Source organism: Nicotiana sylvestris, chromosome 4 (genome assembly GCF_000393655.2).
Source record: "Nicotiana sylvestris chromosome 4, ASM39365v2, whole genome shotgun sequence".
Taxonomy (NCBI): domain Eukaryota; kingdom Viridiplantae; phylum Streptophyta; class Magnoliopsida; order Solanales; family Solanaceae; genus Nicotiana; species Nicotiana sylvestris.
This window is the reverse complement of record NC_091060.1, coordinates 64,539,682-64,556,084: the sequence shown is the minus strand read 5'-3', so window position 1 is coordinate 64,556,084 and position 16,403 is coordinate 64,539,682. Positions and strand designations below refer to the sequence as shown.

The window sequence follows — 16,403 nt, the reverse complement described above, 5'->3', positions numbered from 1 at the left end:
ATTTGTGTTTGTGGTCAAACTTTTTCCTTGCAAAGGAATTCAACCTTTCTTGGAAAACAATACTCCTTCCATTTCAATTTATATGAACCCATTTGATTGTGTACAGAATTTAAGAAAAGAAAGAATTCTTTTGAATTTGTAGTGTAAAATAAGGCACATATATTTTATGTGGTTAAATTATTGCATAAAAGTCATTTGTTTCCAAATAGGGAAAAAAATCATTCTTTTTGGCACAGAATAAAAAGAAAATAGGTTCACATAAATTGAAACGGGATAATTTTTTTTTTGGTCAACTATACTTTTCTTTACTACTCCACTTACTCTTACTTAAAGTACCTTTTATTTTATTTGTATATATATAGATCGAATCATCCACTTCTACTCAGAAGTCACAAAATCATACTACTAGATATTATTAAGTGTGAGAGAGAGAGGGAGGGAGAAGATGGAGTCAGCTGGTTGTGAAGAAATGCACGAGATAGTCATAGTGGGTGGTGGCCTTTGCGGCCTTGCTACAGCCCTTGCTTTGCACAAGTACTTTTCTTTTTCTTCCTGTTCTTCTTTCTATATATTGATGACAAGTTTTAGCTAAGATCATAGGTAGTTTACTAAGGAAGAATATATATGTATAAAATCAACTGCAGGAAAGGGATAAAGAGTGTGGTGTTAGAGAAATCAGAAACACTGAGAGCAGCAGGAGCAGCCATAGGTGTAATGCCTAATGGATGGAGAGCATTGGATCAGCTTGGTGTCGGTTCTCACCTAAGATCTACTGCTCTTCCTCTTCAAGGGTAAGCTTTTTTTGTTTATCCTTTACTAGTGACCCACTTGCCCCATTTGATTTTATATAATTAGTTTGGTTGGGAAATAAATTATAGCGGAATTATAATAATGAGATTATAATATGAGGATTAAATAATAACGTAATTATTTAATTGATACTCCATTCGTCTCATAATATGTGTCGTGATTCTCTTGTGCACGCCCCTTAATAAAGAATAATTTTACCCTTTTCGACTACTTTACCCTTATTAAATGTTTTCTCAATTTATGTGTTATCTCTATCAATGACATTATCAATATTTTTACTAAATGTGAATGCAATTGATTATTAAGGGTAAAAATGAAAAATATAATCAATTTTGTCTTGAATTTCTAAAATGACAAATAATTTGAGATTACTATTTTTAATAACCACGACACTTATTATGAAACGAAGGAAGTATACTTTATAGGAAGATGCTTGGTTTATTTGGACCAAAAATGAGATGTACGGGAATATGTGTTTAGTTCACACTAGATAAGTTAGGATAAACTTTTATTTATACTTTTAAACTTAAATTTTATAAAGGTGCATCTTTGTCCTTTTAGGGGTCGTTTGGATTGAATACGGCTTATGCCGGTATAAGTTATGCTGGTATAAGTTATGTTGAAATAAGTTATGCTGGAATTAGTTATACTGAGATTGTTTTTATCCACTGTTTGGTATGTTGTATTAAAAATGACAATTGCATAATTTCTAAAAAGAAGATATAAGTTATACCAGTGCTAATTACCCACCCTCTATAAGGTATAAGTTATCCCGGTGTTAAAATTAACACCGAGATAACTTATACCTGGTTTGCTAATCAAACAGAGTATTAAGGTGGTCTTAAATTTTTATACCACCCCTATACCTTCTTACACCTTAGGGGTCGTTTGTTACGAGGTGTAAGAAGGTATAAGGGTGGTATAAAAATTTAATACCACCTCAATACTCTGTTTGGTTAGCAAACCGGGTATAAGTTATTAACACAGGGATAACTTATACCTTATAGAGGGTGGGGTAATTAGTACCGATATAACTTATACCTTCTTCTTAGAAGTTATGCAATTGTCATTTTTAATATAACATACCAAATAATGGATAAACAACAATCCCACCATAACTTATACCGGCATAACTTATACCGGCATAAATCGTAGTCCAACCAAACAACCCCGTAATGTTTTATCCGGGGATTCGCTAATTTCGGGATTTTTGTCCCACCTTTAATGTGGGATAGGATAATTTCATAGTAGTTGTATAATCTAATTCCATAATTATTAGTCCCGGATTCAAAAGGCAACCAAATGCGGATATAATTATCTTATATTTTGTTTCGCGATTATTGTCACTCATCCACCAACCAAACAATCCCTTAAATTACTGATTAACCGACCAAAAGAGTTGCTGACCCTGCATTATCAAACAACTAGGAAAAAGAATCTTACCAGGACTTATAGTCTTATACTCCCTCCATTCCAAAAATTAAAACAAAAGGCACTTTTGCTTATTAGTCTCTTTAGAAAAGAGTGTTACGTTTTTAATTTAAAAATAGTTTAACTTAATTTTGCTAATTTATCTGTAATGACAAGATTCTATAGTTACAAAATCATTATGCATGTCTAAATCACAAGTTTAAAAGTCTTATAGCCACACAAGTATTATAGCATATTTAATCAATATTTTAAAAGTCTCTTTTTCTTTATTATATATTTTGGTTAGTCAAACTGTGCCATATATATTGAAACAGAGGGAGTGTTAAACAATTAGAAAATCGTGCTAACAGATAATACAAGAAGTATAAAGACGACAACCAAAACTAAACATAACATCAGTCGTCAAATTGGCCAAATGAAATATTATTTTCTTATTTGAGTTTAACTTTTATACACTGATCGGTATAATTAGTTTTATACTATTAGATTACTCAAATGCCAATTATGTAGTACTTAGAACTTTTTATTACAAACATAAATTGGCAATCTTGAAATGGTTGTAAGTGATCTCTATGTTACAACTGGTAAAACTGTAATGATAGAGCAAAAGATTTTTGTGCGGTGAGCTATATTGCTCGGACTTTATAAAAATATGGCCAGATACGCGTCGGATCCTCCAACGGTAGGGTGTTTTTGAAGGATCCGATACGAGTGCGGCTACATTTTGGAAAGTCCGCGCAACACAGGCGGTGAGTGCCTATAAGTAAATCGTGTTAATAGATATCCCTCCATCTAAGAAAATCGAAACTCGAAGACCATTTTGTTTTTCCATTTTTTGTTTTTCACTTTGCTTGAACCATGACGTACTTGCAACTCCTTGTATTCCTGTTAACTTGATAGTATCATCACTTCAAAACAGGACTCGAATGACATGGATCGACAAGGGCAAAGAACAATACACACCAAACAAGTAAGTAAAAAACTAAAATCTAAATTTCCTTTTTCTACACTTGAAAGAACAGAAAGCAAATATTTACCATTGTATGAAAAGGAACATTGGGGAGGTTCGCTGTCTGAAAAGGAGCGATATAGTCGAAACATTTGCTGATGCTTTGCCTCGGAAGACTATACGTTTTGGATGTGAAATTGCGTCAGTGGAAATGGATCCTCTCACTTCATTGCCATGTATTCTACTTTCTAATGGAAAGCGTATTGGTGCCAAGGTACTTTTTCTTTCTTGCTCTTTCCGCTACTTCATATTTGAATATACAGTATACCACCTGAAAGTGTTTAATGCCAAAGGGTGCTGTGTTAATATCTGTTATCATCAGGGGCAGAATTGCATGGTCTGAAATGTGTTCAGTTTAATCCCTTTTGTTGAAAAATTATACTTTACATGATTATTGGCTCGTCGATATCCATGAATTTATGCATTTGAATATATATATATTTTATGAATTAATCAGTGTTGAGTGTCATCAATTTTATGGAGAATTGAGCATTACAAAAGTCTGAATCACTAGATTATTAATTGAACTCTTATATTTATTTTCTTGTCCTTGACCCAAAACAGTTAAGAATTTGTTGTTAGAAATTTCATGCCTACAACCAGAATCAACTGTTTTTCTTTCACTTGAATGATCATTGCAGATTTTAATCGGGTGTGATGGATCGAGGTCCGTAGTGTCAAGTTTCCTTGGGGTAAAGCCTACCAGAACTTTTCGCATCTCTGCAATTCGGGGTTTAACGAGTTATCCAAATGGTCACTCATTTCCTCTCGAATTTGTCCGCCTTATAAGTGACAAAACTGCAGTTGGGAGACTACCAATCACTGATATGTTGGTCCATTGGTTTATTGGTGTTCAACAGGGCACAGGTACCTCCGATCCTACTACTTATAAAATGCACAGTCAATCAAATCGATGGAACATATTAATGTGACTTGAATTTTGATAGTTTTCGTGAGCCCGCAGTGGAAATATATTTTATCTTGTTTGAAAATGTATGCTACTAACACTTGCTCTGCTACTCTCTCCAAGCCTGGTTGAGGGAGAGTTATGAGTCGTAAAACGAAAAATTATGTTGATTAGGCATAGTATGAGTAATGATTCTCCCATTCGCACTTTATTCAATAGGAACTTACGAGTAAACCAGATATAAAGAATGTGACTAGGGTCTCTGTTTCCATTCTTATCATATTTATACAGTTTCAAGATTCCTATGGAACTATTCATTTATTTACAACAGACTGGTAGGCAAAGTTAATAGGCATACGTGCTATACTTAATAAATCTTGTGTCAACCTTTCTTCTTCTCTATATTGTCTGATTGGTTGTGTACCTTTTGTAGCGTGATGCATAAATCAAACACTAGTTACAAATGTTTACAATGTGCACTTTTCAGATACCATATTTCCACATGATCCAGAACTTATCAAACAAAGAGCCCTGGAGGCAACAAGTGGTCGTCCCGCTGATGTACAAGAAATGATAGAGGGATGTGACCTGGATTCTCTGTCTTTCACTCACTTGAGATATCGTGCACCATGGGACTTGATGCTTGGAAATTTTCGCGAAAAGACAGTAACAGTTGCTGGAGATGCAATGCATGTCATGGGTCCATTTCTTGGCCAGGGAGGTTCAGCAGGAATAGAAGATGCAGTGGTGCTTGCAAGAAACTTGGCAAAGACATTAAAGGGAGGTTTTGATCATGAAAAAGTTGGAGAGGCACTGGATCAATATGTAAAAGAGAGGAGAATGAGGGTGGTAAAACTGGCAACACAGTCATATCTAACTGCACTTCTTGTTGAGAATACACCATTGCTGATAAAATTTGTTGTCATAGCTGTGATGGCTCTTTTCTTCAGAAACCCAAGTGCTCATGTTCTATATGACTGTGGTCATCTCTGAGTGCCAGTACTTCTTTGATATGTTTGCTAGGATCTGCTTTTGTAATCTTTTGTTGATAAACATCATGTGTTTGTAATCATACTGTCAAAAATTTCTCCTCTTTTTCAATCCATTTACTATTGCATTGCCACAAACATGATGAACCAAAAGAGATGCAGGGCTAGTAAGCATTCTTTAGCATTAAGGAAAATTAGGTCTGGCGTTAGAATACTCTCACTTGATCTCAACGATGACTCACTATGATGATAGAACATCAAGTGTGATTCAGATGATATACTGCCTTCTTCTTTCAAATGATTCAATTGTCCAAAAACTCGATGAACTTTAACTTGTATCATTTTAATATCTTAGAGTGATCTGCACCAATAGTTACATCTCGGTATTGTCTCTTGTGTCTATGTGTATCTGTTTACCTTGAAAATGGTATTAACAATTATATTTGATTTTGTGGTTATAAAAATATGCGATATATTTCAATACTAGTTGTTAGGCAATAGATGCTAAGTGTAAATAAAGAGAATAAGATATGCAAACCAATGCTCTCGCAAGATTGGGCCTCGAGGTCTAGTTAGGGCAGTTAGCAATGAACAATTGACAAAAAAAGCAATGATATCGAAGGCCTCGAAGATAGCCTTTTGCGGTTAATAATGGGCAATAAATGAAGAACAATCAGTGAACAATAAATGAACAAGCAATATATCTGTAGAGTAATTGTTGAGCACGTTTTGGCAAGAAAAGCAGAGAATGTTCTATTGTATTGAATATTCATGTGTGTTACAAAATGACAAGGGTCCTCTTTGTATAGGAGGAGAGAATCCCAACATAGTACATGTATAATAATGACGAGGAAATGCTATTGGTACAGCTGTGTAAAGGCTCAGTACGGATTTGTACTATTCTTGCATACCTGATCAGCTCTAACCACATGTCCTTGGGAGCTTTCTCGCCTTTCCATGACGATCATCGATTTGTACTACTCCGAGACTAACCACAGTGAACCTTCGCTATACTCCCTCGAGGGACGCATTTCGGGGTCACACTTCAAATTCTGCTTCGAGCTTCTCGAGGTCGGGCGTGGATTGCCACAGTAGCCCCAAAGTCGAACTCCCCAATTTTGGTCGTATATAGATAGTCCCCGCGTTTCTTAGAATGAAATGATAAGAAACGATCTTGAGTTCTTGCCTCTTCGATACCCCATTGTGATGTCAGCCACGTGAGATCATTAAATGACGTGACGGAAAAGTTGTACAGAGGTCTTGTCAACACGGTTCTCGAAACGCCCACGAACCGCTATTGGTCGCCCTTTCAACTCCTCTAAGACACTTAGATGACTCTTATAAATACTCCAATTCCCTATCTTTTAAACCTTTACAACATCTTCAAATCTTCTAATCTTTATTAACAGTTTCCTGTCTTCATCCTTCTCTTGTGCTCACTTCTTCGTCAGTTTACTTCAAAACTTTCTTATAACCATGGCCAAAACTTCTAAGATAGTACCTCAAAAAGAGGAAGCCCCTTCTTCGTTACGCACGTCTAAGAGCAAAAAGATAGTGCCTCCTTGTATTGAGGACTGTATTCCTGGGCCCTTCAAGACATCCTCCGATTTCAAAATTAAGAAACCTTCTTCGGTACTGGGCCGATGCGAGCCCATGTCTCGGGACATTAGTCTAATAACTGACATAGAGAAGGTAAAAATAGATTTCCATTGGGGAGAGGCGGTACAAGTAGAGATCCCTTCATCGAAAGAGGATATAACTACACACAAAGCTGGTTTCCTCAGCGTATATATGTATCCCTTTACCATAGGTCCTGTAGATTCTTCTTATCCACCGATAGACCCGGTGATCCTCGATTTTTGTCGATAATATCGAGTGACGCTTGGTTAAATTTATCCCTCTTTTTGGAGAATCGTCTATTTGATTAGATATTTCTCGAACATGGTCGAAGGGATGCCTTTTACCCTCGATTATCTGATTAGATTGTATAGCCCTCGTCTCTATCGAGGGGGCCTAGTCAAACTGCAACGTCGATCTACCAAAGCATTTTTTGCCAGCATCGACGAAGATAAAGACCGGGGATGGATGAGCCACTTTATTCGAGTAAGGACTTTGGACCTCATCCCTGTCAAGAAGATGCCATTCCCTTAGGAATAGAATATGAGACGTAAGTGTTGTTACACCGAGCATGTTTTATCATCTGAATGTCCTCTTTTCCTCTTTCGAACTAATTCCTTTCTTTTTTGATTTGCTTTTCCTCTGGTTGCGTAGCCCCCGTGTGGTTCCCCAGCGCGGTCAAGGACCTCCTGGGCTGGGTTAAACTCTTAGACTCCACCTCCTTATACGACAAACGCGTTTGGCGTTATTTGGCCAAAACTCGATGGGAGGCCAAAAATCATGGTACGCCCTCACCACTGTCACTTCTAAATTCCTTATAAATAGATTTCTTGGTGGTATGTTTGACATTTTACGCTTGTGCAGGCCTTAGGGAAGCCGTTTTAGTGAGACCTCCTCCTCCTAGTGAAGAGGAGACCTAAAAACCCGCCAAAGATAGAAAGAGAAAGAAGGAGACACCGGCAGAGTCCCCGAAACAAAAGAGAGCTAAGGCTCGAAAGCCTAGGGTCGATGCAACGGTCCTAACTCCGACAACTGTTGAGAGTCTTCTTGCTGAAGATGAAGAAGATGATGGTTGCCCACTGTTACATAGGGCAAGACAAAGCACCGATGCTTCGAAGGTTACTGGGTAGAAGACTTCCGTGTCAGAGGTGGCCGATGCAATCCCACCTCATATTGAGGAGACCCTGGAAGAGGGTTTGGATGCAGTCCCCGAGCCGACCATTGAACATGATACAATTTGTGCCGATGAGCACTTGGTTGGCGCATTCGAAGGATCCAGCTCTGAGGCCCTTCGAGGGCGAGAGGAAGCCCCGATAGAGGTTGATGCCATAGGCGATCTTCAGCCAGGCCTGTCGTTTTCCCCAGGGAAAATACGGGACGCCGAGAACTGGGAGACTCCCGATGTGGGGGTATCCCAGGGAGAGGATGATGCATTTGGAGATATTTTTGCCGGTGTTGAAGAAGATGCTGATCTCGATGCCCCGGTCGTTTTCGAGGAGGCTGTGAAACTCCAAAAACAGGTGATTTTTGACATAACCTTTGTGCCTTGAGTTTTGATCTTTGTTTTTATAACTTCTTTCCTTCGTGCTATAGGTCACGATGCTGTACGACCAGGCCTTCTCCAAGTTACGAGCTAAACTGACTCATTGTGAGGAGGAGTTAGAGAAGCTTGCTTCAGAGTCGAATGAGCTAAACACTCTATACGCCCGAAGGGAGGAGGAACTGAACAGCCTTCGAGCAAGATTGGAGAAAGTGATCAAAGAGCGGGCCAACTTCATCGAGCAGGTAGTTCGGTATTCATGAGCTTGCTTTTTGTTTTCATAACTTTGTATTTATTACCTTGACTCGACATTTGCAGATTGAGCAAAAGTATGCCCTAGCGGGGTAGCTTCATGAAGAGATTGCGGCCAAAGATGTCAAGATCCTTGAGTTGAAGCGGTACACGGATATGATGGCCTCAGAAAGGAATACTCTCCGAGAGGAGCTGGCCTCGACTCAGAGTCTTCTTCAAAGTGCTAAAGAGGAGGCTCACAAATTTAAGGCGCTTCATGCTGAGTCGGCTTCCACTTTATCCACGGCCAAGTATGAAGCCGATGCACTCATATTCTCGTGCCAGAGAGATATTTGAAAAGGCTGAGCTCAAACTGGCTCACGCCCTTGTACATGCTCGTTTAGAAGCTCGGAGGCATGCCTTTGATGAAGTGCATGCCAAGAGTTTCGATCTCTATGCCGAGATCGAAGAAGCGAAGGCCTTGTAAGAGGAGTCAGCAGCTCCGACTACTTTGGACGAGGGCTCTGCAAGTAGCTCGGGGAGTAGCGAAGATGAAGACTAGGCCACCTTTGCTCTTTTTACTTCTTCTTCTTTTGTATGTGGACTCCGCGTAGGAGTTTTGTAAATGCACCTTTGTAAATATATTTTTGGAATGCAAAGGATTTTCTTGTTTAATGTCTTCAAAGTTTTGCCTTTTAGTGTTCATGCCAAAGTCAAGCTTCGAACTTGAATTTAACTCATTCGAGCTCGGTTTTGGAGTATCAGAGACCCTTGAGATCGGGTTGTTCTGGTTTCAATCACATACCTTCCCTAGGTCAGGTTAGTAAGGAATCGATTTGACTCCTCAATCCCTCGAATACTATATGGTGATGTCAATCCTGTGACATGACCGTGAAGTGACCGAAATGGCCCCGTCGGTACATTTTCCCAAAAAGTCATAATTGCTTTGTCAGAGCTGATTGGCTATCAAAATTAATGAATAGTCATCGCTCTTCTTATATATACTTGCTTTCCTTTCGTTGAGGGCTTTGCCGCTTTGTGCAACTACCTTTCTTTATAGAGTTCCTTTCTTGTGCTAGTTCTAGTGCCGCATCAAATCAAAGCTTTCGTCTGAGTTTTCATCATCCCTTTCTTGTTTTGAAGGAATCATGGATACCATGCCCAAATCCGCTCACCAGAAAGAGGGAAGTCCCACCTCTGCTTCCCGCCCGGCCGGTGGTACACCGCCGGTGTTTGGCAAGCTAACTTCAAACTATTTCATCTCGATGAAAGTCTTTATGATAGAGAAACCTCTCAACGTTCCGGGCCATCGAGAACATGCATCGAGGTTCATTCGATCAATAGAAGAGAGACACCTCGAGGCTGTGAGGAGAGACTGCGGATGTGGAGAAAAGGTGAGGCTACAGATACCCTCCCCGAAAAAGGATATTGTGGCTCACGTAGAGGGGTTTCTGAGCGTGTACATGTACCCTTTTATATTGGGTCCTCTCGACTGACTCGTGCTAGAATTATGTCGAAGATATTGAGTTACTTTGGCTCAGATCCACCCGTCTTTCTAGCGGATCGTGTTGATGATGAAATTTTTCGCTGAAAAGGCCGAGCTTGAGTTTACTCTTAGCCACCTCATTAGATTATATCGGCCTTTCCATCATCAAAGTCTAATTACACTACGACACCGATCAACCAAGCCCTTTATTGCTAGTGATGATGAGGACAGGGATTGAGGGTGGATGAGTCAGTTTGTTCGAGTAAGGACTATTAATATTATTCGTGCGGAGTTCCTGCCATTTCCCGAGAAATGGAATTTCAAGCGTAAGTGATATACTGTACTCTATCATTTTTTTTCTCGGTGGAGCCAGACTCCGTAAGGACGTTTTCTTTCCTTTTCCGCAGCAATCCCGTGGATGCCAAATGAGGTCCCCGATCTTGCGGACTAGGCCCACAAACTGGCAGCCTCTTTAAATTATGACGAGCATAAGTGGAACGATTTGTCGAAGGGAAAATGGGAGGCTAAGAACCATGGTATATGCTATGTAGTCCTTCTCTCGAGGAGTACTTTCCATTATTTACACTAATTTCTTTGTTGCAGGCATCGGTGAGTTTTCTGAGGTGAGATCGTCCCCTTTCGAGGAGGAGGAAGGACATTTGATTTCTGAGACAAGGAAGGATAATAAAAGAAAAAGATCCTCGAAGGACGAGGATTCCCATAACAAAGTAGGACCCGCTCGGGGGGCGCGAGGAGGACGTTGCCGCTGATGAAGATCTCATATTTATCGGTTGTTCTGTGGACATTAATACATCCGGAGAGGATGATTATACATTGATGGATCAAAATAGGAGGCCTCCCGAGACTGTTGAGCCTGTTGGGCTCGAGGTCCCTAGTCTCAAGGGAGAGATTCCACAAGAGAGGAGGGGCGAAGGTCCTTCATTACCTGATTTGGTAGCTGGTTCTCGGATGTCGGGAAGTGCTCCGAAGGAAATGGGCTTCGACGTATCTCTTCCCAATCAGAGCACCTCGGGTTGCTCTATCGAGGCCGATGAGACCTAGCTGGTAGATGCAAAATTGTCCTTCGAGGAAGCTCAGTGACTCTACTATATGGTGAGTTTTGAAGTCATTATAACTTTTCTAACTTCATACTTTCTTCTTTTTAACTGAACCTTCTTTCTCATAGGCCTTCGATAAGCTCAAGTCTGAGCTGCTTCGCTGTGAGGCTAAGTTGTGTAAAGCCTTGAATGGGGAGAAATCTCTCAGGCTTCTTTGTGATAAGAAGACAAAAGAGCTGATACATCTTCGATCGGAGTTGAACCGAAGTCATGATTATGAAGGCAACCTCGAGAAACAGGTAACCTCTATTTTGAGGTAATGCAGGCTTCTTCTCCCATCTTCAAAAACTAAAGTTTGGGGATCTTACTTGCAGAGAAAGATAGAGACGCTGGAACACCTTCGGGGCGAAGCCAACCAGGTTAATTATGAATGCAACAAATTGAAGGCACAAATAGATGCTTATGTTGTGGCCAAAAGGAACACTTTGGCTAATGCCTCTTCCCTCGAGATACAACTTCGTAATGCTCGAGAAAGCAACTTGGTCCAGACGAGCAGGATTGCTAAGCTTGAAACAAATCTTTTGAAGATGAAGGCTGAAGTTGTGGACGCTCGAGCCGAAGCCGAAGAGGTCCGAACAAAGGCTAATAAGAAGGTGGCCATCTACCTGAAAGATGCTGCTGAAGCTCGTACGAAGTTGAGGGGGGCTTCCGATTGAGAGAGGAGAAGCAATGAATATGTCCGATGCAGATCCTGGAGGGAAAGTCTCGAGGAGATTCATGGTAAGGGATTCGATCTCTCTAAGGAGATAGAGCAGGCCAAGGCGGATGAGTTCGATGCCAAGTTCCTCGTTTCCGATGCTGAAGACAACGAGGAGGAGGCCGGTGAGGGAGCTGGTCCCGAGGGAGCCGATGGAGACATAGTGCCCAAGGGGGGAAAGGCTAAGTTCCTGAGGATAGACTAGGTTTTTCTTTCTTGTTCTTTGTATAGGGCTCCCTATGGGAGTGTTGTAAATAGTGGTGCTTATCGGGCGGATAATTACTCTTAGTGTTTCGGCTTAATGGTTATCAGATTATAAATGTGGTAATCCACTATCCATCCAATAAAACAACGGGCGGATTGGTATCAGATTAATAATTATCGGGCGGTTATTGGGCGACTTATCGGCTAAACAAAATAATTTTTGTTTTGAAAAATCATTCAATCAATACCAAGACTACACATATTGTGATTAGCGACTAGCGTCAGGTGGAACCATAATTTATCAAGTTAATTAAAATGAGATTAATTGTAAATACTTATAGGAATCTAAGATTGGAAAGGTTGGAGAGGGATGGAGGAATGGTGCCACTAAGGTTATTGTGGTAAAGATCAAGACTCATTGGACTCTTTAAACATCTATGTTCTGATGAAATTGGACCCACTAAGTTGTTCATGTATAGTTCCCTGTAAGTTTGAGAACCAGTAAATTGTATACCAAGTGTAAATATAAAAATTCTTAACGGGTTAACGATTTATCCGATAAGAAAATTGACTAATCCCCAAACCGTTAGGCCGTTAATTATAAAATCTCAATTCGTTCCCCATTCATTACCCCGATAATCCAATACCAATAAGCCAATAAGTCATCGGCTCAGTTTGGTTAATGGCTTCGGTTCGGTTTTGAACTGCCCTAGTTGTAAATGTATCTTTATACCATTATTTATAATAAAAAAGGAACCCTTTGGTTTTCCCTTTATATAACTTTCCACTTGATTGTGTCTTTGTTTATGTTTTGAGTTTCGATGCTTGCTGATAATTAGTCCGAAATATTGGAATTTAAGATAAGAACCCTTATGTTGTGCTTGATGAGTAATTGATAATAGTTGACTGTTTAGGGCTCGGTCCTCGAATCAAGTTTTGACTCAGGCTCATTGACCCTTAGGTTTTCAACATATTGGCCCTTCGACTCTTTAGATCGGCTCTGAGGCTCTTTAAATTGGCCCTAAGGCTCTTTATATTGGCCTCGATGCTCTTTATATTGGTCGTGAGGCTTTTTTTACGTTGGGTTGATTCGACCTCTATTTTGGTTGTAGTTTTCCCCCATTTCCGCTGAAGACATTGAAGTTTTAATTATGGCTTGGCATGTTTTGTGTTTGTTCGACGGCTCAAATAAGAACCTCGATTATGAGTCGATATGTAACGATAATTGAGTACCTCGGGAGGTTCTCTTGAAGGATGGTTTTTTGAAACCTTTTTGCTGAAGGCTGATTGTCTCGAAGCCTTTTCATTGTTTGGAGCTGATATGATCGAAGTTCCTTTTCTTATGCCGTGGGTAGTCTGATTAACCGGTTCTTTTCAAAGTATTTTCGAAATATTTGAAGGCCTTTAATTTTATGGCGGCGGTCGGACGTCTCTGAACCGCATTAATTCGGTCAGAGCCTTTTGATATGACCGTAGTCTTTATGTTCGGCCGTAGCCTTTAGTCCCGGGTGAGATGACCTCGGCGTCTATATTGAGGGCATGCCTTTTTAGGGGTCTTACGAGTTCAGATATATAGCCTTGGCTTTAATATCAGGGTTATGCCTTTTTAAGGTCTTATAAGTTTGGGCATGCCTCGTTGAGGTCTTACAGATTTGATGTTGCCTCACTGAGGGCTTACGAGCTCGAAGTTGCCTGATCAAGGTCTTACGAATTTGAGTTTTTGATGGCTCGATAAGCTGACTGTCGATGACAGTCCTCGAGTGTTCGAGAGTTTTTGGCCCTTGAGTCGTCTTATGAGAAAGTAGTGAATTTCTTTGAGGCATAAGGTGTTTTGATAAGCAAAGAGGCTTCCTAAATTATTTGATATATGTGCACATGTTTTTTGCCTTTGGAGGCTCGATTATTCTACATGGACACAATTCATTTGACCGTTTGGCCCAATACAACATTCTCCTATCGAGATCCTCCTAGGCATAGTTAGATTTCTTTGAAGAGTGATCTCCCGTGGTGATGCCCCCTAGTATTTGAGGTTGATCGAAGAGAATCCTTGAATACCTAATGAGTTCTCCTTAGGTAGCATATGGATGTTTCCTCATTAAAAACCTCGCTGGTAAAACCTGTTTGGGATAATACCCGATATAAGGGAAAAAGAGCGCAACACATGCTTTAAAACCCAAGGTCTTCGAGCTGGAGGGTGCTTCGATTCCTCTCAATCGAACAACTGCAAGAAACTAGTATAAAACATAAATGAAAAGGGGGAGGGTTGTACCTTAGCAATGATAACGTTTGAGCCTCAATACATTTCAATTGCTTGCTCCGAGGACGCAACACGGTCCTTTATTCACTCATTCAGGTGCAGCTGAGAATGTAGGTTATGGTTGCTACTTTGCTGTTTGCTTGTCTTTTGGATTCTTTAATGTAGAGGGCGTCGATGCCGGTGCCACGTCGTGCACCACGAACATCTCTCTTGCTGCATGCTGCTCCCCGTACACTGCTTTTGCTCTATCCTTGGTTGGAAACTTCATCATTTGATAAAGGGTTGATGGCACTGCCCTCATACTGTGTATCCAAGACCTTCCAAGTAAGCCATTGTATCTCATGTAACCTTCAATGACATGAAACTTAGTATCTTGGATTGTACCGGCCACGTTGACCGGGAGGATGATCTCCCCTTTCTTTGTTTCGCTCGCCATGTTGAATCCATTGAGGACTCGAGAGGCGAGTACGATTTGGTCAAGCAGTCCGAGCTGCTCCACCACCCTTAACCTGATTATGTTGGCCGAGCTACATGGATCCACGAGCACACATTTAATTTGAAATTTATTCAAAAGAAAAGAAATTACCAGTGCGTCATTATGAGGCTGAGACAAGGTCTCGATGTCCTCTTTGCTGAATGTGAGAGCATCCTCTGGTATGTAACCCCGAGTTCGCTTTTCCCTGGTGATGGATATTTTCGTTTGCTTGATAATGGGTCCCTGTGGGGGCGTCGACCCCTCCAATGATCATGTGGATGACGTGCTGTGGTTCTTCTGGTTCGCTCTTCCTATTTGCCTCTCTTTCCCGAAATTGGTTTTTAGCTCGGTCGATGAGGAACTCTCGAAGGTGTCCTTTGCTGATCAGTCGGGCTACTTCTTCTCGAAGCTGTCTGCAATCCTCGATCCTATGACCGTGAGTGTCGTGATATTTGCATACCAAGTTAGGGTCCCTCTGTGAAGGATCTGACAGTATGGGTTTTGGCCGCCTGGTATCTTTGATTTTACTTAAGGCAGATACGATGTCCGAGACATCGACGTTGAAATTGTACTCAGATAATCGAGGTGCCTCTACCAGCCTAGTGGGCCTATCGAACCCGACTTTACTCATGAGTCCACGGGAACTTTGACCTAGATCTGTCCTTCAATCGCCTCGAGGTATATTATGCCTCAGGGCATTTCTTCGATCTTCTATATACGACTGGTATCTTTCCTTGTTTGGTTTCGACTCCATTTATGTAAACCTTTGTTCCTTTGTTAAGATCATGCTAGGATATACTGAGCTCGAGTGGGCTCCTAATTGGTTGTCTTCGACCCTGATCTTTGATTGATACCTGTTGTGCACATCTGCCAGGTCACGGCGGGATATTCGATCAAATTTTGCTTTAGCTGCTTCGAAGCTATCAAGCTTCGTTTGTTCAAGCCCTGAGTGAAGGCCTGTACTGCCCAGTCATCGGAGACTGATAGTAATTCCATTCGCTCCATCTGGAAGCGAGATACAAATTCCCTTAGCATCTCGTTCACCCTTTGTTTGGTATTGAAGACGTCGGACTTCCTTGTAGCAACCTTGATGGCACCGGCATGTGCCTTCACAAAAAAATCTGCCAACACAACAAATGAATCTATCGAGTTTGGGGGTAGGTTGTGATACCACATCATGGCCCCCTTCGACAGTGTTTCTCCAAATTTCTTCAGCAAGACGGATTCAATCTCGTCATCCTTTAAGTCATTCCCTTTTACAACACAAGTATAAGCGGTAATGTGTTCATTGAGGTCCATGGTCCCGTTATACTTTAGGATATCAGGCATTCTGAATTCCTTCAGGATAGGCTTCGGAGCCGCACTTAATGGGAATGGTTTCTGCACGAACTTCTTTGAATCTACACCTTTCAAAATCGGGGGTGCGCCCGGGATCTGATCAACCCTCGAGTTATACGTCTCCACCTTTTTATTGTTAGCCTCTATGTTCTTTTTTCCTGATTCAATCCTTTTGGTAAGGACCTCGAGCATTTTCAAAATATTGGGTCTGCTGCTGGCCCATTGTTACTCGATCTCTCTAGTGCCTTCTCGACTCGAGTAGCCGTTTCCGGTGCTGCTGTGCTTGGAGTTTTT

The 16,403-nt window shown here is 40.8% G+C and overlaps 2 protein-coding genes across 2 annotated transcripts; both read left to right on the top strand.

The window, feature by feature from the left end:
- The first annotated feature begins 319 nt into the window (after positions 1-319).
- On the top strand, positions 320-5,251 carry LOC104216059 (monooxygenase 1-like). Its single transcript, XM_009766021.2, has 6 exons — positions 320-534; positions 645-791; positions 3,161-3,211; positions 3,293-3,464; positions 3,892-4,117; positions 4,645-5,251. The coding sequence occupies exons 1-6, from the start codon at positions 446-448 to the stop codon at positions 5,148-5,150; spliced, it is 1,191 nt and encodes a 396-aa protein (XP_009764323.1). The 5' UTR covers positions 320-445; the 3' UTR covers positions 5,151-5,251.
- Positions 5,252-6,622: 1,371 nt separating this feature from the next.
- Positions 6,623-11,794, top strand: LOC138889620 (uncharacterized). Its single transcript, XM_070172951.1, has 6 exons — positions 6,623-6,920; positions 7,910-8,283; positions 8,357-8,548; positions 10,624-10,629; positions 11,207-11,377; positions 11,453-11,794. Exons 1-6 carry the CDS (start codon positions 6,623-6,625, stop codon positions 11,792-11,794), a joined length of 1,383 nt encoding a protein of 460 aa, XP_070029052.1.
- Positions 11,795-16,403: the final 4,609 nt, after the last annotated feature.

Excerpts from the sequence above, each read along its gene's own strand:
- LOC104216059 (XM_009766021.2), top strand. The coding sequence starts at position 446 with ATGGAGTCAGCTGGTTGTGAAGAAATGCACGAGATAGTCATAGTGGGT. Across the intron at positions 3,212-3,292 it reads GAACAATACACACCAAACAA|GAACATTGGGGAGGTTCGCT; the intron begins GTAAGTAAAAAA and ends TTGTATGAAAAG. Across the intron at positions 3,465-3,891 it reads GAAAGCGTATTGGTGCCAAG|ATTTTAATCGGGTGTGATGG; the intron begins GTACTTTTTCTT and ends TGATCATTGCAG.
- LOC138889620 (XM_070172951.1), top strand. The coding sequence starts at position 6,623 with ATGGCCAAAACTTCTAAGATAGTACCTCAAAAAGAGGAAGCCCCTTCT. Across the intron at positions 6,921-7,909 it reads TATAACTACACACAAAGCTG|AGGTGGCCGATGCAATCCCA; the intron begins GTTTCCTCAGCG and ends CTTCCGTGTCAG. Across the intron at positions 11,378-11,452 it reads AAGGCAACCTCGAGAAACAG|AGAAAGATAGAGACGCTGGA; the intron begins GTAACCTCTATT and ends TCTTACTTGCAG.